This window comes from Periophthalmus magnuspinnatus, chromosome 6, assembly GCF_009829125.3.
Source record: "Periophthalmus magnuspinnatus isolate fPerMag1 chromosome 6, fPerMag1.2.pri, whole genome shotgun sequence".
Lineage (NCBI taxonomy): Eukaryota > Metazoa > Chordata > Actinopteri > Gobiiformes > Gobiidae > Periophthalmus > Periophthalmus magnuspinnatus.
This window is the reverse complement of record NC_047131.1, coordinates 4,152,077-4,179,800: the sequence shown is the minus strand read 5'-3', so window position 1 is coordinate 4,179,800 and position 27,724 is coordinate 4,152,077. Positions and strand designations below refer to the sequence as shown.

Genomic DNA, 27,724 nt, shown 5'->3' with positions numbered 1-27,724 from the left:
AGAACCACGGTGAGAGCCATTATCCACAAATAGAGAAAACATGGTACAGTGGTGAACCGTCCCAGGATAAATAAAATCAGCACTTATAACTGCATTTTTGTATTTACCGGTACGTGTGAATTATCTTTGTCCAATATTTAAGTTTGCTCGATCTGAAATGGCGAGTGGGAGTGACAGAAAAAGTAAGAAATTGGTAAGGGGGCAGATACTTTTTCACAACTCTGGACCACAAAAGTGAAGGTGCAATACAGAAAAATGTGGGTACCAAAACCAGTCTCTAAAGGGGTTTCACTTTATAACGAGTTGGATGTCTGTTGGGTCTTAGAGGAGTGTGAAATAAAAGAAAGTTAAGAGGCAGTGTCACCACAAAAATAAAACAAAATATATGTATTTTTAGGAATTTATAAGCATAATTCTGTTTTGTGGTTCTAGATAATCCATAAGGCGCTGTACCCGACTTAAAACCTGTCTTAAAAATGTGAAAACCAGAATTTTATTGTATTTCTCATTTATAATTAGATACGGACAGCACACAGCAGACTTATTTTGAACTCAAGAGCTGCTAATGCAATATATCTGTACAAAGGCAAGACAAATTTAGCTGAAAAAAATGGGCAAGGGGTTTTTAAAGAACAGATACTGGAAATAGTTACGCCTAATATCAAAAAATGGCTATTGTTTAAGTATTGGTAACAAAAGACAAAGTTAAATGTGTCAAATGGACAAATCATCATAGGAGTGAAGACGTTTCGCTGCTCATCCAAGCCACTTCTTCCCAATTTTAAGTATAAATACTGAAAAACTGGAACTGGACTGGACTGGAAGCTCTTCATTTTTCCTCCTAAAGCTTGTATTCACCCATATGAGAAAAGCACTTGGATCATCTTATAAATACTTCCTGTTACTTTTACTGAATGATAAAACCAACACAAGAGCACACGAGAGAAAAATGAAAACAGGACTTTAATTAAGATTTTAGAAAATTACAATACATGAAGTGCAATGCATTGTTAGGTAGTGGTCTCCTTCAACTTAAACATCAGGACGGAAGAATGATACAACCCTTAGTATTTTACATACACAACCAGAATGCAGAAGTACCAAAACTTTGTCGATTTCAAAGCAAAATTATATGACCATGCAGTTTTGAAGAAAAAAAAAAGAAAGCGTGATAGTGTTACAAGTGTCAGTTTTAGCAGCGTCAAATGAAGTGTAAAAAAAAACCAAAACATGCTCATTTTTGTATTTTTGTATAACCATATTTGATTATATTATTATGAAGTACAATGTCTGAAGTACTACATTTTTAGTGTGTAGTTTTGAGGCAACCGTACTGCGTAGACAAAGCTCTTTCAAAGCACAAGTATTTGAAATTACAAGTACATGCAATTCAATACTTTCCACCTCTAATTCCCCTTGTTGTCAGTTAGAGATTATTGTACATTTCTAGTAGTTTTAATGTACTGTACTGCATTTAGAGGCAATCATATTTAGACATACATTACACGTAAATGCAGCTCAAACACCTGATTACTGTTGTTGTCGATAAGGATTAGCGCTTATTGCTAATTAGGCTAAAACAGAACAGGATGTGCAGCGGCGGTGAGTGACAATAGTAATATCCCACTCATCCATCACTGCGCTTTTAATTCGCTTTTATGTACACAAGATTAGCCCAAGCAATAAGTTCTTACATAATGTGTTTAATTGTTTCTGTAGTATGTCTTGTAGGGCTTAGTGTGAGTGCTCAAAGGGAGTGAAGAGGAGAGGGACTGATTAAACATAAAAAAAACAAGATATTTACAGAAGCTACTAAGAGCACATTTTAATTTGAACATCTGGACGGCTTAGACAGTGGTATTCAGATGTGGAGCGCTGCGTCGCGGAATAACTATAAGGCGTAATTCACTCGTAGAGGGAAAGATCATTAAAATGTCAATTAATTTTTTATAGTGACAGGCGGTGTTAAACTTTAAAGTGCAGTACGTAACTTTTCTTGTGGAGGGTCTGCTATCTGCTTATAGAGACAAAACGGTGAACCCAGACGAGGCCGTGTTACAGGTCAGATCTGTGGAGAGGCATGATAGAGGCTGAAGAACATTCCAGACAACGCAATCACAACTCCGTACAGACGAGCAGGTGGCAGACCCCAGAGGCTAAAGTTACATAGTGCATCTTTAAAGTTAACAGTCCCTGCTTCATCGCTACACAAATGGACTTCATATCGAAATGGGTAAAATACCAATAACACCGAGTCTCAAACCTCAAACCATCTTCAACAACCACCACCGTAGCCATTATTTACCTCATTTGCATAATGACTCAAAATTAACTAAACTAGAAGTGAAACCTGGACTGAACTAACACCAAACCAGGACTTAAACAGGTCTTAACTGAATTGAACATGTTTTGAACTTAAAATCATGTTAACTTGGATTAAACTAGGACTAGGAAGTGGTCTACATATTTTCAAATGTTATTCAAATAGAAGCAAAAACAGGTCTAGTATTTACCATATTTTCCGGTCTATAAGTTGCACTTTTTTTCATAGTTTGGCCGGCGGTGCGACTTATACTCAGATGCGATTTATAAGTGAAATATGTTTTTTTCTTCATTATTTTTGCATTTTTTTGGCTGGTGTGACTTATACAACGAAAAATACGGTAACCAGGATCGCGCCTTATGAACAAGAACTAAACCAGGACTAAGTAGTGGTCCAAACTCAACATCTGTCCCCCAATCCATGAATTAATTACTTCCTGCATAGCCATAAAAATGACTGCGGTAATAAAAGAATGACCTCCACAGCTTTAAGATTATGAAATAATAGATGCATAATAAACTCTTTAACTTATAATAACCGTAAACCTAAAGTTAAGCAAAAACATCGTAAGTTTATTAACATTACTATACATAGTTGCCCTCGCTTTTTCCAAACACCACAACCAAATCCTTCAAACATGGCCTCCAAAAACAAATTAAATGGTAGCAATTCCAAAATTTGCAATAAAAGTGACTATATTGGATCTTAAAGTGGGACTAAACATGTAAACTCCACCTATAACCACATTTCAAATAGAGGCGCTAAACTGGGCAGAGCCTGGAGGAAGAAGAAGAGCGCGAGAGAAGAGGAGGGGCGGGGTCTGGACATATGAGGAACAGTGTGATTGGTCGAACAGGTATCTGCACTTCAAACTCCGCCCCTTCAGCCAGGTGTTTGCCCTGATTAAAGCCAGGTGTTTCTGATCTGAAATGAGTGCACAAGTCTGAGTTCACTTGTGTTGACAGAAAAGAGGTTGAACTTTAAGCCAGTTTTTGTTTTAGTAATTGGAAAATATGAACCATACAAGCATAAAAAATGTCTGAAATTGACAGTTTATGAATAAAGAAACTGGTTCTTTTGCTCTGATATGGACGTGCATGTCCTTTCTCTTGGAATTGAGTTTAACAGCAAATTGTTTCAGTGAATTATAATTCGCCTTCCAGCTCAGTTTAGACTATGTGCACTTGAGAATGTAGTGACGTCATGTGAACATAATCTAACAAACAATATCAGGTCTGAATATGAACTAAACCAGGACTAAGCAGTTGTCTACCTCAGTGTGCCCAAGAGCGATACGTGACACTGATCAGGGGGCACTTAAACTGATTTCAGGCAATGTTTATTTATTTATTTCTTGGGCCACTACTTCATATTTCCACTTGAGCGATATATTTTGAAGTAACATAACTCTTATTTGTGTAAAACCTTTGGCTATTCTACCCACGTCTGATGATTTGGGACATAATTAAACTAAATAAATGTTAGCGTGTGGTAAACAGGTGTATTCTCAGTACATCACATTAAGAGTAAATTGTTGTGTGAGAAGAAGGTTTAGAGGTACCTGGGAACCACTGCTCTATACTTCGAAAATAACTCCCATAAAATAAGCTTTTGGTTGACCATAATTTGAACTCATAACAAGTTTCATTGCACAGAGTTGAGAGCCAGTCTCAAACGCAGATGTTTTAGTACCACAGTGAGAGCGCGAGGTCACCCAGGGAAAGCCCTTTCTCCTGGGTGAGGATGAGGAGAGGACCCTTGGACTGGTTTGGATCCTGGGTCTTGGGTCTAGCCCAGGACTCGGACCAGGACTAGGCCTCAGATTCCAGGTCTTCTTGAGTGACTCTTTCTGGTTCATTTCCCATCTCTGATTCCAGTAACAGGAATTTACCGTCGTTTGTTAAAGGCATGTTTTTCATCAGCTGGGCCAGCGCCTCTGGGTCCTAAAAGTTAAACAAAAAAAAGTACATTTAGATTCAGTTGACAAAAAAAAACACTCAACAGAGGTAGTTTAGTTAGGCAGTTGGGCAATTTTTATTTTTAATTCAAAATTTAACATCATTTTTAACTCTTAACTTTTAGGTAAAAGTCACATTAATCTAATTGTAATTCCACCTGTTCAGCTGCTCTTGTACATTATTATTATTAGTGATTGCTAAATGCCCCCTGGTGGTCATTCTTATATTAACCTTTTCAGTGTTCCTGAGCAGGGTGAGCGTCTGTATGTTTTTCCTCATCCACCTCCATTTTACGCCTCGTACATCTGTTTTGTTTTCTGTTTTGAATATTTTGGACTGCACTTTTCTGTATCACCTTTTGTTCTGCTCAAGGCACAATTTTCACTGAATAAGTAAATAACCAGGTCTATTCTGGTAGAATACAGGACAAAAATAACCCACATTTTGCATAACTAGGCTCTTGTTTACTGTAAACAGCAATAGGTTTCTTAAATTCTTACCTTCTTTGCTTCTGTAATATCCTTTGCCAAATTAATAGTATAGCAAACCTGTAAATCAAAACAAAATAAAAATAATTAAAAATATTACATGATTTTTTTTTTTTTTTTAACAATAATCAAATTCTTCAATATCTTACAAAAACAAGCAAAACATGTATTATTATTCTATTTAATTATTATTCCAATGACAAAAATATATGCTTTAAAGCGCATGTGTCAAACTCAAGGCCCGGGGGCCAAATGTGGCCCGCCTCATCATTTTATGTGGCCCGCGACAAGGTAAGGTATGACTGTCTTAAAATGTCAGTTTATCAGGAAATACGCAGTTACACGATCATATTTTTTATATCTATACAAATTTGCGTGCAACCATTTTGCTGATGTGGCCCTCGGTGAAATTGAGTTGACACCCCTGCTTTAAAGGTGTACTATGTGACTTTTCTGGTGCTTGTTTCTATAGAGATATAGCTTTGCCTGGAGTGTTTCACAGTATGGCATTAATCTATCACCATGGATACAGACATACTCCATTCATAGTAAGAATTCATGTTTTTTTAGATACTTACAAAATGCCAGACAGAAGTTTTATGTCATACTGTGCAACATTTCCACACTTTCAAAAATAACCTGATTATATTTTCTGATATAAAACCTGCATGTACCTTCTCTCCCTCTGTGTTGCTCTCAAAGATGTAAGCACTAAAGGCGGGCTGCCCCTCCTCCTCCCCCTCGCTCCAGTCTCTGCCCTCCACCACGAAGCCCATCAGACGCCCGTTCTCCTGGTGCGCCGCAAACTGGGTCACGTCACCAAGCTGGAACTGGGAAAAACAAGGAAAAGTAAATCAAATAAACAGTCACTCCTACAGGTTAGATAGTGAGAGTGAGATACTTACAGTTATTTTATTCACTTGTGTCTGAGGATCGATTAACCTGCGTGGAAAAGAAAAAAAAAACATTAATTAAACGTATCCTTAGTTTGTTGCATCGAAGAGATAAGCAGATTAATAACAGGATAAAACTGTATTTGCTAATTTAGGGACAATTTGAGCGCTGAAATCATCAGAATGAGACGGGTGTAAGTGCTTAAAAAAAACTAAGTAGCACTTCCAGCCTGAAAGATTCTTAATAAACTATTTGTTCATTATGAGTTGAGTCTTTGTTCATGCTTTATTAAGGCTAGAAGTATTTATTAAAGTGTTACCGATTACATCTCTATTTTCAAATTGTTTTTAGACTATGGAGGTCTTGTATTTCTCGTAAACACTGCTCTGTGCCTGTTCTTACCTGATGTCATTGCTGGTGACCATGAGGTGCGACTCCGTGGTCCTGAAGATGTTGTGGATGGCGCGTGCGGCGAGCACCTGTCTCATGGCCTCGTAGATCACTTCCTGGTTGTTCCCACAGCGCACCGCCATTGAGCCCAAGAAACGAACCTCGAAAACCTGCTGCAGCAACGAGTCTGAAGAAACATACAAGCAAAATAATGCAGAAATTACACCATCAAAAGTAAGATAAGAACAGGACAAGGTACGGAACAAGAGGCAAACTGGTGGTCTTCAGGGTCTAGTATATGATGATGTCATACTGTCAGATGGGGGCAAGAGCCAGATTATCCTATTGGTTACATTGTACTTTGCCATGAAATATCCAAAAGGTAAAATCACAATTGCTAAACCTGATGATTTCGATCAGTGACTAATCCCAAGAACTTCCTATATTATGACAATAAACTGCACTGCTCTTTAAAAAGAATTATTTTAGCGCCATCTGCATTAAATATTACTGACCTACAAAATATTATGATGATGTCATCTCAAACCAAGCAATTAAGTAGTAGTACAATTAACAGTAGTAGTAGTAGTAGTCATAGTAGTTATTCAGTGGTTGTTCTTGTAGCTCCAATTAAAAGTATTTCTATAAAGACACAGTGCAACAAAGTAAAATACACAATCATGAACAATAAACAGTATTAAACGCTACTGGTGCCATAAATGAAAAAATGTTATATAATGTTGATGCATGTTAGAAGTTCTAGTTCAAGGTGAACTGCTGAATAAATCACAAATAAAAACAAACAATCACTTTTAACAGTTGAATAATTACCATCACTTTCTGCCAAACACTCTTCGCCGGTTTCTCCAAAAGGATTTGTGCGTCTGTCACAAAGAAACAGAGACACGACAAAACAATTAACCTCCTGCTACGAAGCGTTAGCAAACATCCTGCTCCTGGAAATGAGTCTCATCTCAGCCTATGACAATAACACGCCCCGTCAACAGCCCTCACAAACAACCCCATCTGATTATGTCAAAAGCAGACAACCAGGCCAAGCACACACTCCAGGCAGGCTCAGGCTTAAAGGTGCACTATGCAACTTTTCTGCTCAAAATCTGACACCTGGTTGTCTCATAAAAATGTTATTGCTTTGCCCAGATTGTTCCACAGTACGGAATTAAAGGTCCTACATTACACAAAATGGATTCTTGTTGAGCAGATTAATGAACCTATGTGTCCAGTCCACTTAATGCACATTTCACATGTCTTTTTTCTTATTTATCCCCCAAGACCTGGTGTCCTCATATGTGGACAACACATTTTTGGTTGTCTAGGCCACAATGTAAATTTTTCCAAGAAGAGCAGCAACAAGAACAGCAACAATGCAAATATATTCAATTTAGAACATTTTTAAGAGTTTAGAATGTTCAGAATTTTTTTTTTTTTTGTAAATGCACTTGTCTCCTGCTCCTGTCAGCAGCTCTTCACATGAGACACATTGTTCCAAGAGGCACAATTGTTGTTTCTCATTTTGTTTTTACTCAGGACAAAAGTTGCTGTGTTCAGGGTCTTAATAAATAGTTTTTGCAAGTCATTATTGAAATGTTTTATCAAAATAATTAAAATGTCCACATATGAGGACATTCATTTTACATCACTTTTCTCAGAAACTACATAATGTAAAAAGATGATTCTTTGTTTTTACACTCATCAGGTCCAATCAGCCCAAATAACAAAGAGGAATTAATAAAGCATGTCATGCGAGAGCTCGGGTCTCAGGAGGTTAAGCTCGAAAATAAGAATATATACATATAAAATACTATTGACAACAAATGCAGCCAAAGGTCACTGACAATAATTTCGATGTACAGTGTTACTATAAATTACATGACACATTTTTTATTTGCAACAGAAAGAAAAACTTTCCAACAATGATAAGAACAAGAATACAGAAATGGTAAGGAAACAATAAGCATAAAGTAGAACCAACACTGAAACAGAGACAGTGCAGTAAGACAATACATTTAAACTGGTCTCTCTCTGTGTTCAAGTCATGTTATGATGTCGTCTCATCAAAAACATGCCCAGACTTGTGTTTTGTTTCATTCTCATATGTCTGAGTAACAGTTTATTATTAGTCTGTCTATATCTCCCTGTTCCACCTTGTGATGTCATGTAGGAGTAGTTTTCAAGTTACCAGCTCCTTTTACCTTTAGTTCAGTAGAGACTTGTAAATCTAGGTCTGAAATCATCCAAATGACTTTAGTGCAGGTGTGTGGTGTTTAAAAACACAACAGAACACTTTTATTAACACATGATATCACACGTGTTTTCTGTTTGAGAGAAAAATTCAGGCTAAATTGTGTGTTAAATGTGTGAATGAAAGAAAACACAATGCAACAAGGTTTTTGATGAGGAAACAACATTATAACATAGATCAGAAAAAAACAAAAAACTGTATCTATCTCCATGGAACTGAATATATTTTTTCAGCAATTCAGCAAGCACGTACTTAAATAAATGCACTATATAAGTTTATTGTCTTATTGTGAAAGATCCCAGGCACAGTAAAAACAGTCCTATGAGAAATGTTACTTTGCCTGGAATGTTCCACAGTTTGGTATAAATGTATCTAGCTTCCACTACAAGCATCTTTATTGCCAAAAAATACTAGGTTTGGTAAAGCCACCTGCTTGTCTCCATGGACATTGTTAAGTTTTTGCCATTTTGGGGAATATTTACATAACATCCCCATGGAGAAAAGATGTCACACTCTCCACCTAAAAGTTTGTATAGTGCCCATTTAATTTAGCTTTATTTAGCCGTATTTTTCATTAGTAAATACAATATTTTATCTTGTGATAAGCTTTCACATGATGCAGATCAAACATTTTGTTCATTATAAACTGCAAACTTTATCTAAATTTATTTATTTCTGGTGGGCCATCTGGTATGCCACCTGCTTGTAGTACGACATAAATTTGTGAACTTTCATACAACTATGAGATATTGCATCGGCTGAAAAACAACATTGGACCCAGTGTAATGTTACAGTTCTGTCTCACCTTCCTCCTCTGTTCTGGTCCATGAACTCTGAGGCGGGGAGGGTGATGTCGAACTGGATGGGTGTCCCAGGAGCGATGAGGTCCTCTGGCTCTGGAGCAGACTTCTGAGTCCCTCCGGTCACATGGACTCCTCCTGGTTTAGCTCTGCACAGACATAAGAAGTAACGATGAAAAAGGTGTAAAACTGTTTGACTGTGAAAGAAACTGATTTGGTGAAATACCAAGAAGGAAGAAGAAATTTTAAAAAATGGTTTAGGGACAATATTCAATCCAAATGCAGACTGTACAAACACTATCCAGTAAACATAGATTGAAACTGTGTTTGTTTGGAAAATATAATTGTTGGATGGAAATAATTTATATTAAAAAATAATAATAGAATAGCTGAAAGATTATATATGATCAAACTGAATAATTGTAATAGTAATTAACAATTCATAGGCTAACTTCTGTCTGCTCTGTGGAACATCAAGACTACAATTAGGTGCATTCATACAAATGTCTTGCTCAAGGACACAACTTTAGTATGTAAAGATGGTAGAAGATATTGGACTGACTACCCTCTGGTTAGAGACAGTACAGCTCAACCTACTGAGCTACTGCCACTTAAGACCAGGCACTAGAAATAGTCCAGAGAAAGCAAAATGTCACAGACTATGGGATACAATTACAGGATTATTTTGACATATTTGGTGAGACTGACACTTGTTGGTTGTTTCTATAACAGTGACACGCTCTCACCTGTCAGGGTTGGGGGCGCCCTCCTGCCTCTTCTCGAAGCTGGTGATTGGGGTGACAGCCTGGATGGCAGTTTGGTTCAGCCTGATGGCCACAGCCTGACAGAGAAAAATATGGGGGAAATAAACAAAGTAATTTAGAAACAGGCAAGATCAAACTTGTGATAAAATGTTATTACAGCAAAATAATAAGCAGACTTTGATTAAATAGCATTTCCTTGACAACAGGGAATTTTGAGCTAGTGGTCATAGCTCAACTGACCACTGTGCAAGTGCTGAAATGACTATAGTGACCATACGTGAGACAAACTTAATGTTTAATTAAATTTACTCATGGAATATAAACTTCTTTACTGGCACATATTGGCTCAAAATCCATGAAAATTATGCGTTTTACTGAAGATAAATGTGTGGCAAACGGAGCAGAGCTGAATGAAATCTGGCTTCAGGTGTAAAACTTTGGTAGGTTAGTTAATGTGATCATCTTTGAATATGATCAAAGAGGCTGGAGGACACAGAGTATCGCTTACCTCTGGGTTATCTGTCAAGTAAATCTGTCTTGATATGTTGTTCACAGTACAGATCCACTGGAAAAAAGAACATCACATTAATGATTAAAAATGAGAAGAGTGGATCTATCTAAATAAAAATGAAAGATGAACTTGTTACTGAGCACAGCATCTCAACACACTCACCTCCTCATACTCCTTTTTGCTTTCAGCCTGAAGTATCATTGACCTGTGGGTAAAATACACTCAAAGTAAACATCAATGTAACAGGTATTGTACAGCACTGGTAATCATTTTCAGGCTACAATAGTTTTGGAAAAACAGCGTAATTTTCTGGAGCCATTGTTAAAAAATAATGTTGCTTTTGTTATCTATGCTGACAGAGTAGATGTTTGCCTTAGATAGACCCTGTAGTTACATAGATATTAATCCTAAACCAGGTCAACAAATATGCAATCTGACAAGTTTCACAGCAAATTCCACCAGAATTCTGATCTGACCTCTGGCTCAGCTTTAAATTATAATATATAGAAAGCAGTGAACCCAACCTACTGCACATAACTGTACAGACTCTCCATCTAAAATGAGAAACATTCAGTCCTGTTGAATAAGTGTACACACGTTTTCCCGGTGGAGGAGGTGATTTGAAAACAGTATCTTCTGTCCTCACACTCCACGGCCATCACTGAGCTGTTGTCCAGATCGAGGACCATGCCCCCCGCCACAGCCCCCCGTGGCTGGCACATCAGGTTTCCTCCCTGGGTAAAGAAATACAGGCGGTCCCAGGCTGTGGTCACCAGGCCTGTTTTACTGTGGGACAGATGAAAAAGGTAAAAATGTGAATGTATAAAAGGGGAGAGGGCCAGTCTGAGATAATTTACACATGCACAGAGGAGGGACAGTGACCTTGATCCAGATTTTATTATCAGTTTTACCAGTCTAAACTTTGAATTCTTAAATTGTCCCTAGAAAGATAATTAGCTTAGTCACTTCATTCTCTGTGGAGCTTCTAATGTTTTGTTTTGTTGTTGCTGTTGAAAATTGATTAGAAACGGTCCCAAATGCCAAACATATTACCCAACACGCAGCACATAAATGTCATTTAGGCAGTTCATTTTTTATCTCCACTTTGCAAATATCCCGACTACCTTTTGATTAATGTTCAAATTTCGTCTTTCTCCTGCTGCCTCTGCTGTGTGGCTGACGCAGAACTATTACATTCACTAACTACTCAGTTTTATAGCATTTTTATTGGTAATCCATTATTGAGCTTGGTGTGATTATAACACACTGACTGAATATAGAAACATGCAAAAGCTACGCAACAATATGAAGTGTGACCAAAGCTACAACTGCTACTACCAACTACTACTACTGCTATGAGGGATACGACAGTCATGCTAATGTTACCAAAGTTATAAAGTACTACAACCAACTACTACAAGGGATGCTACATACCATTAACATCTACTGCAGCTAACTAGTACAGCTTTTGAACTAAGCTAACTACTAACCCAAGTACTTTAAAACCAAGCCATTATTTGATTTAGTTGATGATAACTGCTACCAACTACTAACTACTGCTACCATTACTGCTATTACTACTACTACGCTACCACTACTTTTACTACCCATTTCTTCTACACTACACATTTCATAAATATTTTTAGATTAATATTTTTGATTATTATTGTGGGTGATTCAGGCATCTTATATTTACTTTTCAATTTAATATAATTTTTGTTCACATTTTTAGAAATTATAACGCACAACTGAAACACCAAGTGAATATAGGAACAAAATAATGTTGGGCAACAATATATGACCAAAGCTGCTACTGCCACTACTGCTACTGCTACTGCTACTGCTACTGCTACTGCTACTGCTACTACTGCTACTGCTACTGCTACTACTGCTACTGCTACTGGGGCAACAGTAGCTCAGTTGGTAGAGTGTTTGTCCACTCAACATAAACATCATTTGGATGAGCGGTCAGATCCACTGATCCATAGGTTTGTGGTGCGATTCTAGCTCACACAGATGAATGCTGTCGTTGTGTCCTTGGGCAAGACACTTAACCCACCTCGCCCTCAGTGTCTGTGTACACTGGTGTATGAATGTGTGTGTGAATGGGTGAGTGGTTCCTTGTTGTAAAGCGCTTTGAGCACCTTGAAGGTGGAAAAGTGCTATAGAAAAATGTGACCATTTACCATTTATTACTGCTACTACTGCTACTACTACTGCTACTGCTACTACTACTGCTACTACTGCTACTAGTACTTCTACTGCTACATCTACTGCTACTACTACTGCTACTGCTAGTACTACTGGTACTACTGCTACTACTGCTACTACTACTGCTGCTGCTACTGCTACTACTACTACTGTCAACTACTGCTACATACTACTACAGTTATGGTAATATCAGTACAATTCTACAATTATCAAGTACAACAAGTACATCTGCAACTACAATTACTTGTTTAACTAAGCTAGTTGATATGCCAAGTACTATAAAACCAAGGTATCATTTGACTGCCGCCTACTACACCTACTACAACTACTGCAACTACTATTACTATTACTACTACCCCCAATCTAGTCAGTAGACATGTAGACATATAGATCTGTCTGTTAATCGATTCATTTTTCTTTTCACTTTGCAAATATCTTGAACACCTTCTGATGAATGTTTTAAGCCTGTCTCCCTCCTGCTGCTGCTGCTGCTGCTGCTGCGGGTGACTCAGGCCTCTTACATTGACTAACTATTCCAAATGCTCTGCGCTCTGGGCTCCATTTGACAAGCATTGCGTCTGCGTGTCATTATACAGAATGGCATCGGCTGGCAAACCTTTTCTCCATTGTCACATGCATTTGTCAAAGACTGTAGATGTATATGAGCAGGAGACAGAGTTAGACAGACTTGACATTTCACTAAATCACATCGGGGGGGCTACGCTGAGTTCTGCTCCCCCTGAAGTCATTAAGGGGCGCCAAGGAAGTTTCATACGTTTTGCTGCGAATGAGCTGACAGCAGCACACTGTCAACACGTCACCTGACCCACCCTGTCACAGCCGCAAGAGCTATTGTTTAGCTGCTGTTAAGAGGATTTTGGGCAACTTCAGCAAGAATACAGTAGGGAACAAGCTGAACCATTTTAGATTAATACCGAATAGAGATTTTTTTTTTTTGACAAGCTTTGCGATTATGATCAGATATGTGTTTTGTGTTGAAGTGAAATGAAGATTCAGTTCACTAGGCACATTTTAAATGTGTCCAGAACTATTCACATTTGAGAGAAGACTGAAATATGAACTAATAGAATCACACGTATTTCAGTACATGTTTTAAAATGTATTGAAATTGAATTTAAGTTTTGTATAATTTCAAATGAACTCAGCCTTAATTACTTTCTAAACTTGGGTGTATTTTAATTTTGAAACGAGTAAGTCCAGCATGAGTCATTTTTTGGTACTGGATTACTTTTTAATAGTCATGCTTTAAAATGTTCAAACATGCATGAATCACTCTAAATCTCTTACTTCCTGATGTTGAGGTAGCCGGCCTTCTGGATGAGTGTGCGGTTCACGGATTGCTGGTCGTGGTCTGGAGTGTACACACTGTCGTCTACAGAGAGCAGCTCCCTCTGAGAGCTTCTCATGGCCTCTGCTTCACTGTCCAGTTGAGACTGAATACTGACGACACAAGAGGAAATACGCGTCAGTGATGGGTAGAAGACAGTCATCGTAATAATAGAAAGGCGCTTTACAAACTTTTTATTGTCTTAAAAAATGAAAATGAAAAACGGTTTGCAGTGGTCCAAAGTTATTCCTCACTTACCTTATGCATTCATAACATCCTAATTATTCACAGTGATGAGTTTTTAAGCTATTCTCACAGTTTTCAGAGGCCTGTCACAGTGAGGCTAACAAGAACAACAGAGCCACTTTTACATTATAACTGTACTAGGGAAAAACAAATGTTATTTTATCAGGTGTGGTCACTTTTAAATCAATAAACTATTTGATTAACATGTGCCATAAAATCCCATAAAGTCAGTTCAAATGTTGGCCTTTGCATTATTGAGAAACACAAAGGACATGGAGACACTTATTCAGGAAAACCAGGGATCTTACTCACAACCTTTTTACAGAGTGGTAATTGTACAATGCATATTATTACATTTCACCCCAACAAATGCATACTAGGTCAAATCCTCCAGCAAAAGTAGTCCTGTCCAAGCCTAGCAGACAGCAGTATTCAAGAATGGGTCAAACGCAGAGTGTACCTTAACCTTAATTTCACCTATTCTTCAATTATAGATCATTTGTTTGAATGTTTAAAATGCCATGTGCTGTTTGTTGTAGAAAATGGTGTTTACCTTTGCGTCATTTTAGACACAGAGGTGAGGAAGTTGTCCATCTTCTTTGACACCAGCTCGATTCCTTTTTTGAAGAAGCTGATCTGAGAGCGCACAGACAAAATATACATCTTATCAACTTTTCCAGAAACCACTGCTTTATGAATAAAATAACACAACATTTCCCTTGGAGGTCAAATTAGCAATGCCTCCTACCCATTTGGTGGTACTTAAAGCTTTTGGCAGTTCAATTCCATGCCAATGACCTGGATTCAGCTTGAATTAGTCCGAAAAACCGGTCCCATATTCTTTTCTATTTTCTCTTTGGGATTTAAAGTTTTGGTGGTGGAGAGCACTATAGAAAGTTAATCCTGCCATTCACTCAAAGCTATTCATGAGATTCAGCTTCCTGTTTATTTGCACCATTTTGTATACTTTTAACAATTCAGAAGATGTAATGGGACCTATTTTGTTTTGAATCGCTAAATGCAATGGGAATGGAGGTAATTTTTCATCACTGAAGCCTAAGGAGAGGTATTCTTCCCATCCCATCAGTACATTATAAATTTGAATTTGTTTTGTCTGTCTAGATAATGACTATTACAGCAACATGTACCAAAAACAGGTGTTGTAGCCAATTAAACAAGGTATTTGTACAAAAAAAACCAACTGAAATTTCTATGAGTGTAAACACTTTAAAACACTGTTACTATTCACTATTCTAACTAAAATCACTATTGTCCTTTTTTTTTGCCAAAGGTTATGATGTGTCAAGAATTGCCCTAGTAAGAACCTATATGTGTTTTTTCATGCTACGATCCTTGTCTCTATTTGAATGTGTTTTGAATAATAACCGCAGCAGAGACCAGCTGTACCTGTGCCTGTGTGTATCCGAGCATTGGTTCAAGCATGGCCACCCTCTTCCTGTACTGGAGAGCATTTAGCGCACAGTAATACTGCAGTGAAGACTGGTGCTGCTTCCTTCGGGTATAGGCCACTTCCTTAATCAGGTCTGTCTTCATCTGAAAACACAAGAAAGGGTTAAAATGCAAATCCTGACAAGCTTTGCATGAAATCCATTTGGTTTTACAGAGTGCATAGGTATTCAAATGTGTTGGCTCACAAACAAATAAGAAGAGACTTTGCATAATTGGAAACAGGAAACAAGAAATCAGAGCAACGACTTTCACTACATCCATAAATATCCATCTCCTTGTGCTAATCCGGAGCCGGTCGTGGGGCAACAGTCTAAGGAGGCATCCGAATGAGATGCTTGAGCCACCTCACCCTGCTCCACTCCACGTGGAAGAGCAGCGGCTCTACTCCGAGCTCTTACTGTGTGACTGAGCTCCCCAATCATGAACAAGACCCCAAAATACTTGAACTCCTCCACTTGAGGCAGGGACTCTCCACCCCCCTGATTTTCACCCAGTCACTTCACATTTCTAAAACCTCCCCAGCACATGTTGCAGGTGCTGGCTTGATGAAGCCATCAAAACAATATTATCTACAAACAGCAGAGATGAGATCCCATGGTCCCCAAATCAGTCCAAATCAGTCCACAAAGCACATGTGGTTGGCCACACTCCCATGAACCCTGAGGCACCCAATGCAGGATATAGAGCTGGTCCAGTGTTCCACAGCCTGTCAGATTCTCCTCTCCAGGTCCCTGAAACAGACCTTATTGGGAGGATGAGGAATGTGTTTCCCCTGTAATTGGAACACACCCTCTGGTCTTCCTTCTTAAACAGAGGAACCACCACCCTGGTCTGCTAATCTAGAGGTACTGTCACTGATCGCCACGCGATGTTACAGAGGAGTGTCAGCCAACACAGCCCCACAACATCCAGAGACTTAAGATACTCAGGATGTATCTAATCCACCCCTGGAGCCTTGCCACGAGGAGCTTGCCAACCACCTCAGTGACTTCAGCCAGAGTGATGGACAAGTCCTCAGTCTCCTCCTCGGAAGATGTAAGGGTGGGATTGAGATCCTCAAAATATTCTTTTCACAATCTGACAGCATTCCCAGTCAAAGTCAACAGCTCTACTCCTGCATTATAAACAGTACTGGTGAAGCACTGCTTCCCCTATTGAGGAGCTGGTTTGTGAGAATTTCTTTGAGGTCGACCAATAGATCTCCTCCATAAATATCCTCTTTGATCTTTCTTTAGGCCTCCTGTTTCCTGGCACCAAATCTAACAGGAGGTGTTCTTTTAATGGACTCATTGTCCCTTACCTTCTCATTCTCTCTTTTCTTGGGCAGTCGGCTGTATTTCACCATAGCTGCTTCATGCTCTACAAAAAGAACAGGTAAATGCATTGGTATCAAAGCATAATGATATCTTTTTGGGTTTAAATGATCTTCTTACCATCTGTGGCAATGCTGTATATTTCCTTTAGAGTACTTATCTCTGCAACAAGATTCATATGAGGGGGGTATCAATTAGCATAAATTGGTGTATACTTGTTTGTAATATATACTAAGCAGGTAAATGCACATTATAGCTTTACCTGTGAGGTCCTTCTCTCTAAACTGGATGAGGGGGAACACCATATTGTCGGCCATCTGGTTGGCTAACTCGGAGTGGAGTGAGTTCAGCTGTACGAAACAATTTAACACAGATTAGGCAAAAATATTAAGAGCCGGACAAGGACACACAAAGAGATCTGCTCAAGAGCCAAAAATCCCGAACGGTCCGACATTTGTGCCAAGTTTCTCCCAAAGCAATCTGTGAAGTAGCATTTTCAGCATTATAGCAACAAACCCTCTCTACATCATTAAGCCCGCATACACTGGAACAGCGGTAATGTGAGAGGAATAATAATATCTACTCTATGGTGTCATAGTTCTGGTTTAGTCCTGCTTTAGTCACTGGTTTAGTCCTGGTTTAGTCACTGGTTTAGTCACTTGTTTAGTCCTGGTTTAGTCACTGGTTTAGTCCTGGTTTAGTCACTTGTTTAGTCACTGCTTTAGTCACTGGTTTAGTCACTGGTTTAGTCCCTGGTTTAGTCACTGGTTTAGTCACTGGTTTAGTCCTGGTTTAGTCCTGGTTGAGTCCTGGTTTAGTCCTGGTTTAGTCCTGGTTGAGTCCTTGTTCCACAAACTAGGAACTTATTTTGGTGATAAAGTGCAACATAAAACATAAAACACACTTAATAAATACATATATATAAGATATATATAGAAAATATATACAACAGCAACAGTATAGTCACTGGTTTAGTCCTGGTTTAGTCCTGGTTTAGTCACTGGTTTAGTCACTGGTTTAGTGCTGGTTTAGTCCTGGTTTAGTCCTGGTTTAGTCACTGGTTTAGTCACTGGTTCAGTGCTGGTTTAGTCACTGGTTTAGTCCTAGTTTAGTGCTGGTTTAGTCACTGGTTTAGTCCTGGTTTAGTCCTGGTTTAGTCCTGGGTTATTCACTGGGTTAGTCACTGGGTTAGTCACTGGGTTAGTCACTGGGTTAGTCACTGGTTCAGTGCTGGTTTAGTCACTGGTTTAGTCACTGGTTTAGTCACTGGTTCAGTCCTAGTTTAGTCCTGGTTTAGTCACTGGTTTATTCCTGGTTTAGTCCTGGTTTAGTCACTGGTTTAGTGCTGGTTTAGTCCTAGTTTAGTCACCGGTTTAGTCACTGGTTTAGTCATGGTTTAGTCCTGGTTTAGTCACTGGTTTAATCACTGGTTTAGTCACTGGTTTAGTCCTGGTTTAGTCCTGGTTTAGTCACTGGTTTAGTCACTGGTTTAGTCTCTGGTTTAGTCTCTGGTTTAGTCACTGGTTCAGTCCTGGTTTAGTCCTGGTTTAGTCACTGGTTTAGTCACTGGTTTAGTCCCTGGTTCAGTCCTGGTTCAGTCCTGGTTTAGTCCCTGGTTTAGTCCCTGTTTTAGTCTCTGGTTTAGTCCCTGGTTCAGTCCTGGTTCAGTCCTGGTTCAGTCCTGGTTTAGTCACTGGTTTAGTCACTGGTTTAGTCACTGGTTCAGTCCTGGTTTAGTCCAGGTTTAGTCCTGGTTTAGTCCTGGTTCAGTCCTGGTTTAGTCCTGGTTTAGTCCTGGTTTAGTCCTGGTTTTATAGTAATAACTCGAAATAAAATCATCTACAATTGAACCAATGCAATATAGATATGTTAAATGCTATACTGTGGAACATTACAGGCATAAAAGTAACGTAATGTGAACTGAGACACATAAGTGGTGGACGTTAAACTTTTGCTTCTTTTACTTTACTTGTTTACTCCTGGTTTTATTCATTCATTCATTCACTTGACTTTTTCTGTTATTGGTGCCATTCTGAAGAATTTCCATCATTAACAAGACAAAATATTTTAATTTGAATTGTTAATTGCTATGGCAACTTTCCCAATTTTCCACCCATGAGTAGCCTCCTAGTACACTATTAGTTTTTCGGCAGTGGAACAAGTCCTATTGTGAAAAGAATAATAAAATCTAGAGTTAACTGGAAACACATCACATTTGCAAACAAATCCCACTATAATTGTTTTGAGCTTATCAACGAACGACCGTCAGCGGTGCTAAGCTAGTTTAATCACAGAGATTTAGAATGTGCCAGAGTTCACCGGATTAGTTGCAGCACTGAACCCTAATTCCTGAGTGAAATCATATTTGGGTTTCTCAAATACTGAAAAACAATGATAGATTACAATTACCTGCTGAATACATTGTAGTAGTTTTAATATTATAATGTTCTTGCTGCTTCTACTTAAATTATGTACTTTAAATAAGGCTGATAAGAATTTAAAGGAACACTATACTAACACTAACTATTTTTGGGGAGGGTCTGCCACCTGATTTTCCTAAAATTTTCCACAGTAAGGCATTAAACATATCCATCTTGCGTTTATTTCATTGCTCATCTTACTGTGAGCTGTAGTCACTGTTACAGCCCCCAACCTTATGCTCTTCTCTTTTTCGTATCTGTCTTGTTGTGTGTGTTTGAGTCTGTCCCCTTAAATCCTGGCTGGTGATTGGAGGACTGTTTTCCCGCTTGGCCAATCCTGTGGCTCACCTGCAGCCGCCTCCCTTGTGTAAGAGATTCAGCACACCTGCACAGGTTCTGCTGGCCTTTGTGTCCAGTCGGCCATTTTGACAGTGTCTCATTTAGTTTGTTAGTCACTCTTATTACTTTGTGACTCGATTCTTTATGTAGGTTTAACAGTGATGTGACCTGTTACTTGGCCTGGTGGCATGGAAATAGGTAAGGCTAATGTAATATTGTGGAACATCTCAGGCAAAGCATTAACATCACTATGACGACCAGCAAGTGACAGACCCTCCATCAGAAAGGTTATATAGTTTACTTTACATATTAAGTAACTATGCGCTGATTGGCTGTAGACTTCTCATTTAAAAATATCATATCAGATCATTGACCATGAACTTGATCTCAATTAAAATTCTATTAACTGCACAGCCCTAATTATAGGTAGAGACCTCTCCAAACGTATTTGTATGGGAAATATTGTATGAGTATAGTAATATATTATTGTTCACTAATATGATAAAGCTCCTGGACTTTCCTGGATGGGTTTAAAATGTGCACTGTTAACAGAATTCAGATTTGAAAACATAAATCGCAAATCTAATCACGAAACCTGTCAGAAAGATTGTAATTTGATTTCTTTATCCAAAATCATGTCTACACTAACGGCTACTCTTCCCTCTCTGGAGACTGATGAGGTCAAATTCACCATCACCTGCGTCCCCTGAACATATGTGCTCCTTCCAAAGTGAGAGCGCTGACTCGGCACGCTCACGCCGCCCCATAGCTCACAGTGACATGGCCAACTGCAGACGCGATACTTATTCATATTTAAAGGCGCACTCTTGAACTTTTCTGGTGGAGACTACACCATCTGCTTGTCTTGAGAGGAGAAGGTATAGCTTTGCCTTAAATGCTCCACAGTATGGTATTGAACATATCTTATCTACATATCGGCAAACGGGCCAAGTTATGAGTCAGATCTAGGGAGGGGTGATCTCACTCATAGAAAAAATGTTGTTAAAGAGCAGTCAAAACACCTGAGATTGAACCTGGGATTTGAACCACAGTGGACAAACACTACAAACTGAGCTGACAACTTCTCAAAATGAACACAGATAAGTTAGATGTCATACTGTGGAACATGTAAAGGCAAAAAAATATATACAAGCAGGTAGCAGATCATCAGAAAAGTTCCATAGTAGTTTAATTCTAGCTAAGTCCAGTTTTTTGTCTAGTTTTCATGTACAATATAAATGTGAGTTTGAATCTCGTTGTCATGGTTACTCTACCTTGTTTAGCCATTAGCTGTGGTTTTGGTACTTTTGTCTACATTTATCCCTGTCCTTTAGTCACAGTTAAGTTCTGGTTTAGTCTTGTGTCATCTCTGTTATTAAAATGCATTTGCTCTGAATCCGCATTATACACCTGATGCAAATCTACATAAGCTTTTAGTCCATTTAAATCTGGTATAATTAGAACTACGTTGTTGTTGTTGTGAAAAGTCAGAGCGACAAAAACACAATGTAATTTCCTGTGACTTTTCCTGTTTCTTGTAGCTGGGACAATAGCAGCATCAGACACAGTCCCCTTTTAGCCTCAAATAAATGAGTTTTGTGAGAAACAGAGAAAAATGTTTATTATCCACAAGGTCACCCACCTGCCGCGGGGACAGGTGCACTCCGCTTGGATTGTAATGAAACACAGTCGGCGCTACTTCATCTTCCAAATACTCTCTCATTCTTTTTTTTTTCTACTTAAATGTGCATTACGTTACTTTTCTGGTGGAGGGTCTGTCGTCTGCTTGTCTCCATAAAGATGGTATCACTTTCCTGGAATGTTCCACAGTATGGCATTAAATTTGTCTATGTTCATGGAGAAAACTTCAGTAGGTCAGGTTACAGGTCAGATCTGTGGAGAATCAAGGTCTCTCACAGTAGGAATACATGTTTACAAAGTACTTTTTAAGCAATAAAAATGACTGTGATAGAATAAATGCAAGATGGATAGAAGCTTAATGTCATCCCAGGCAAATCAATAACATTTCTATGGAGACAAGAGAATGGCAGACCCTCCACCAAACAAATAAGAGTCAAATGGATCATTTTGACAATTTAATCATGTGGCCACTATAAAGTCAATTTTTTTTAAAGATTTATCCAACTATGAATGTGCTGGTTTTGATTAGACCCTCTGCAGTTCTCGTCTTGTTGGCACTGTTTAGCCCTAGTTTAGACCCTTAAACTATGAATGACAAAACATTACTTATATTAAAGCAGACCTCTTATGCAAAATTGACTTTTCAGAGCTTTTAACCATGATACAGTTGTTTCCCCTTCTTATTTACTCTCTTGAAGTTGCATTTAGAGTGATTCGTGCATGTTTGAGCTTATTTTCAAGACTCCATATTGCCCATCAACCCTCACTCTCACCGCTACAGGCATACGCCCACTGCTCTGTACTTACTTCGGTATCCAATTTTTTTTTTCTTAATCGGTGATATGCGTAGGATTCAGCAGCGTCGCAAAAGTAATTTTGGTACACATGAAAAATCAGTGTCTCTTTAGCGTGATGTGCAGCTATCCATCAGAGGTGCAAACTGCTACACGGCTCTTTGTTGTGATGACATTTACGTCGACGTCAGCTCTCACTGGGCATCGCAGTTTTCTAACGCAGACATCAGCAGACTTGTTTCTTTTATTAAGTCGTTTTAGATGAATATTGCAATTTAAAATGTCCAAATTATAACATAATGATCCACGGGTGTCATAAATTATAACTGTATAGCAGGCACAAGCACAGTAGGTTTATTTTAAGTCTATTCTCTCCGCAGGTTAACTTTTGATACCATATAAATGACGGTTTCAAATAATAATGCTTTTAATTACAATTTTAACTAATAACTTGGAGTCATAATTTGAACATATGTAACATTGCTCCATTTGTTGGTGTAGTGTAAAATACAGCTGTAGAGTTGCAGAAACGTGTGACCAGCCTGTTTATCATTAGTGCACCTGTGCCTGGTCCTAACAGGTCAACACTTCTGGTGAATGTACATTTTTCTTCCTAAACTAATTTATGTGAAGAATTCAGGGAAAAGAGACAACAATGCACCTTTTGCCCTGGATCAGTAGTTCTCAAAGTTTTAACTCCACCAGAGAAAATATTTCAATTTTAAAGTTCTACCAGACTTAAAAGCCATGGAAGATCAGACATCTTTTTTCAGCATTAAAAAAAAGAAATTATTATAATCATGATTTGAATTTGATTAAATAAATAGCCCTAGTTCAAATTAGTGGTCACGATTTGATACCACAGTAATATAAGGCATTGTCAACACAAAATAATAAGATTTATACTAGTTCTGAGCATTCTAAAACTATTCCGGAGCGGTCAAATGTGTAATGTAATAATTTATGATTTTTTTCAGTACAGTGGTCCCTTGTTATATCGGGGTTCATCTTTCGTGGTTTCGCAGATTTTTTTTGTCCCTTTTGGCCTGCTTTTTTACAGTGTATGAACATGCATTGTGTTCTGCGTCCTGATTGGCTGTTGGACTGTAGACCATTGTCCATCAGTCTCCTCTGTGCCGTGTCTCCTGTACAGTACAGAATGTGTTCAGACAAATTCACATAAATGTTTGATCGCAGTGTGACTCTGAAGTGCTGTATATTTGCAAGTTTTCTCCCCGACAAAACTCACAATGTCGAGGAAACATTCTGCACTGACAAAGGCGCCTATGAAGGTTTGAACTTTGAGAGTGTTTAAACAAGAGAAATGTGAGAAAATGTTAATGCCTGTGTGAGAAAAGTGTATAAAGTGTGTGGTGAGGGGTTTTACAGCCAAAAACATATAGAATAAGTGTAAAAAATAAAGCTGATACTTCACGGATTTCGCCTATTGTGGGTTATTTTTAGAACGTAACCCTCACGATAAACCACGGACCACTGTATTGATACTTGTTCAAATGATTATCTAGGTATCTAAGTATCGATTTGTACCTAGGTATTGATTTTTTGAGAACCCTAGTCCAAATAGTACCTTTTTAATGTATGTTGTAAACATATTAAAATCTAAACCCTATTGTAATACTACCACAACGATAATTAAACACCCCATTTTTGTACAATACAATAGAATTTCTTAAATATTGCCACGTGATCTTACACTAGTTCTAATATAAATCAAGACCACTCTAAAAGTATTCAGAAAATGTTAAATTTTGTTATATGATTTTCTTTCAGAACAAATGAGTTTCTAGTGTATTACTTTTACTATTGATTAGTATCTGGGTATTTATTTTTGACAACACTAGTCCAAATGGTACTTTTGTGCGTGATAGAAACAGCACAGCCCTCCTCCATCTCCTTCTCCTCCACAGTACAAACACACAGAAATGAGCAGGATAATTACGGAGCCGTCCTTACCTCCCCGACAGTTTTGGCGAAGCTCTGTAGCATGGTGATTACCTCTTCGTCACCTTTTCCAAGGGCAAAGTTCTGCAAAGAGGAAGGAAAAGTAACAGTAATCCACAAAAACAACATCGAGTGGCACCAATCCAGACTGAACATGCGTCTGCAAACTTATAAGTACTTCTATTTGCCAAACAAGTTGGCAGCTAATGTGCACAGCAAAGCCAGAGATGCAGCTAAATGTAAAATGCAACTTTATCTGCAACACAACAGATTTGAAATGAATAATGACAACTCTGGTTTGGTGTGAGTTTGAGTCTGGATTTCAGATTATATCAAAACATCAGACAGGACTAGAATCATGTACTGTAAGTTTTTGGTGTCAGTATAGTAAGGTGCGTGGATAAAATCATAATAGCATTTAGATTTAAGTGCATCATTTTATACAGTCCTACTTTCTTCTCGTAGTCCAAAAGCTGCTGAGCGAGCTGTTCTGTGGCCAGTCCCATCTCACTCTGTGGAGACAACAGGAAAGAAATCAAGTTGAGAGTATAGACTTTACCAATATGGAAATGAGAGATATCAAAAATATTATCTTTGGTTTTTTTTCAAACTATGTAAAGCGTCTTTGAGTTACCATAAAAAGTGCTATTATTATCATTATTATTATTATTATTGTTATTGTTAATATTATTGTAATAATTGTTTTGTAGAGTTGATGTCAGTTCTATGAAGGTTCCAGTTGTCCATTTTGGAGACTGACTCTACAAAGTTGAGACTGCTGTAGAAATCTGGTGAGTTTCCTTACAATATTGTTTCTTTAGTTGTTCATTTTCAAGTCCACTCACTTTTTGCGCAATAATTGAACCAGATTTACGAGCATATTTTAGCACATTTCTGATAAATATTATCTGATTATTCAATGTGATCATCCTAAAAATATGTTCAGTTTTATCAGTAATGCCCACCCTTTAGCTCTGAGTCAGTCTGTGGTGTTCAGTTTCATACCTGAGCTCCAAAGACTCGCTGCATGGTCTGAAGCAGCTTGTTGGTGTAGTCTGTCAGATTCAAGGCATCTTCCTCAAAAACACTGAGCAGAGAGCGAGTCTAAACAGGACACAATAAATGAAGTCAATATTACAGTAAAAGGCATTATAAACAACAGAATAAATAACAGAATAATATATTAAAGGCCGATATTACACTATTTTCTGATCTCTGTTATAATGTTGTTTCCTCATAAAAAACACACCTAGAGTTGTGTTTGTTTCATTCGCACATGTTTAACACGCAAACCTGCATATTTAGGGGGAGTTCTTCTCTCAAACTGAAAACACTCTGTTCCACCTTGTGATGTCATGTGGTAATACAGGAAGTGATCCCCTGTCTTTTTAAACTCCATACACCTTCACTAAAATCATTTGGATAATTTCAGCCCTGAAATTATCAAGCTCTCTTGAACTAAAGGTAAATGGTAGTTGTTTACATGAAAACTACCTTTACATTACATCACAAGGTGGAACAGAGTGTTTTGAGCTTTGGAGATGTAGACAGACTAATAATAAAGGGTTTCTCAATCATGTGTGCGTGCGTGCAATTAATACAAATAAGTGTTCATTCTTTGTGCCATTTAGTTTGGATAATTTTACTGTTTTGAGAGTTTTTTTGCTTATGAATTGTTGATGTTAATTTTGGTTGTGGCAATCATTGTAAAAGGTTTGCGATGCCATTTGAACTGTCAATAACTAATTAGAAACACTTCAATTGGAGAAAAATTTGAGTGAGAAGAGCTGCTGTAGAATTATCACAAAGGAAAGTTGGCTATGTGAGTTTAAAGTTCAGTCTGGTCTGTCTTTTTGTTGATATGAGCAGCGAGGCGAGACAAGCCAACAAACACACCCAGTTTGAAAGTGCTTTACCTGTGAGCACATCCAGATCTACTTGTACAGCACATGATATCAAGGCAACCAATGCAACTTAGAAAAACTATGATAATTGCATAGTTATTGTACTACACAAGCTAAGGATACAGATGTTGATGTTACATTCATACATGCAACACAAGTTTCACTTTGAGAACATTCAGATTTATTTACTACAAAACAAGCTCCACCTTGTTCATTTGGTTACAGGTAAAGTGTATTATTTGCACAGAAGTACTGGTTTGTGAACTAATTTCAACATTTCAGAGTTTCTTAGACTGACTACTATGACTGAAAAATGTGTGGACCTACTCCTACTGTACTGTTACAGTTCTGTGTTGTAAAGTAGTACTCAAATACAAGATCTGTTTACATTCAATGACTACATCCTGCATTGTGTGCAAAAAGCTGTACATCAAAAGAACTACCGGTACTCAAGTGACATTTTTAGATATAAGCCTTAGACAAATGACTGAGATTTGGCCAGTAAGTATATTCTTTACATAGTGGTCCATAGGTGTATACTAGTCTATGTGTCTTATACTTGTTCTGATACAGCTCAGGATCATTCAAGAAAGGTTCATTTCCATCCTGACTTTTTAGTATCAGTACTTGTTCAAGTGAGTATCTAGTTTCAGTACCAAATTTAGTATTTTTCGATACTTTTGACAACCATAACACATGTATTATTACTTCACTGATATTAAGTTATTGTGCAATATTTCCAGTAATGGCAGGTTTAAATGACTTCTGTAGAATAATGTGTATTGGCATTTTGCATGTTGACTTCCTTTCCTGGTCTTAAATATGTGTTTGATATGAGCTGTAGAAGAAAAGCAGCCTGTTTCTCAATATTGCAGTTGATTGACTCATAAGGTTGTGCTGATGGTGCCAGCAGTGACCACTCCCACATCCAGGGCCTGTGTGGCTTATGTGCATAGATTTAGCCATATATTCAAACTTTGCACGTATTTTTGTCAATAACATCAAAATAAAAGGCTATTTCTGCTTAGCTTCATGGTTGTTGCATCATTGTAATAGCAGTGTTATTAGCTTAAACGTGTCTGAGTGCTAGCTATGTAAACATCAGCCTAACCAGCTGACTATTGCAATACATTTTTATGCACTGAATTTTGCATAAACCTGAGTAATATCTGGAGGGTGTACACGCTGACATATCGTATTCCCATATCACTGTGTCAGTAGACATCTGTCATCGACCAGTGGAAACAGGGAGGATACAGCAGCTAGCTTGTGCGTTGTCTTCTCTCCTCGTACAATCGTTTTATTTGGCAAAAATAACTTTGAACTTGCATAAAATAAGAGTGGGCCTACCTGCGGACTGTCGTGCAAAGCGTCCTCCAAAAGCAGTTTGTGATGAACGGCCGGCATCTTGTTATCTGTGGAGGAGAAGGGAAACGGGAGCCTGAATTATTGACAACGTGGACTCAGTTTCCCAGAAGGCTTTGCGGCGCTGGAGGTGGGCCAAGGCTGAGCTCATACCAAAAAATAAAACGACATTTAAATAAGAAAGTTTACAAACAGGGAGGTTCAATCCATTCATGTAATATATTTTGTTGTATGTCATTTATTTGTATTTATGTCATTTTAACGTTTTTAAATGTATTTTACATTCGTTGACGTAGACGTCCTCGGAGTTTTCTGCGCAC

At 38.1% G+C, this 27,724-nt stretch overlaps 2 protein-coding genes across 2 annotated transcripts in view; one reads left to right on the top strand and one right to left on the bottom strand.

The window, feature by feature from the left end:
* plxnb2b (plexin b2b) overlaps positions 1-27,724 on the top strand; it is a 455,012-nt gene that overhangs the window by 329,052 nt on the left and 98,236 nt on the right. The gene's annotated exons all lie outside the window — the stretch shown is intronic.
* appl2 (adaptor protein, phosphotyrosine interaction, PH domain and leucine zipper containing 2) lies at positions 947-27,512 on the bottom strand. Its single transcript, XM_033968435.2, has 21 exons — positions 27,390-27,512; positions 25,141-25,239; positions 24,588-24,647; positions 24,148-24,219; positions 17,242-17,329; positions 17,100-17,141; positions 16,967-17,025; positions 15,604-15,750; positions 14,750-14,832; positions 13,911-14,063; positions 10,989-11,177; positions 10,554-10,596; positions 10,389-10,445; positions 9,863-9,957; positions 9,122-9,265; positions 6,885-6,937; positions 6,066-6,240; positions 5,675-5,711; positions 5,444-5,599; positions 4,782-4,829; positions 947-4,266 (listed from the first exon to the last, which is right to left on the bottom strand). Exons 1-21 carry the CDS (start codon positions 27,444-27,446, stop codon positions 4,135-4,137), a joined length of 1,989 nt encoding a protein of 662 aa, XP_033824326.1. The 5' UTR covers positions 27,447-27,512; the 3' UTR covers positions 947-4,134.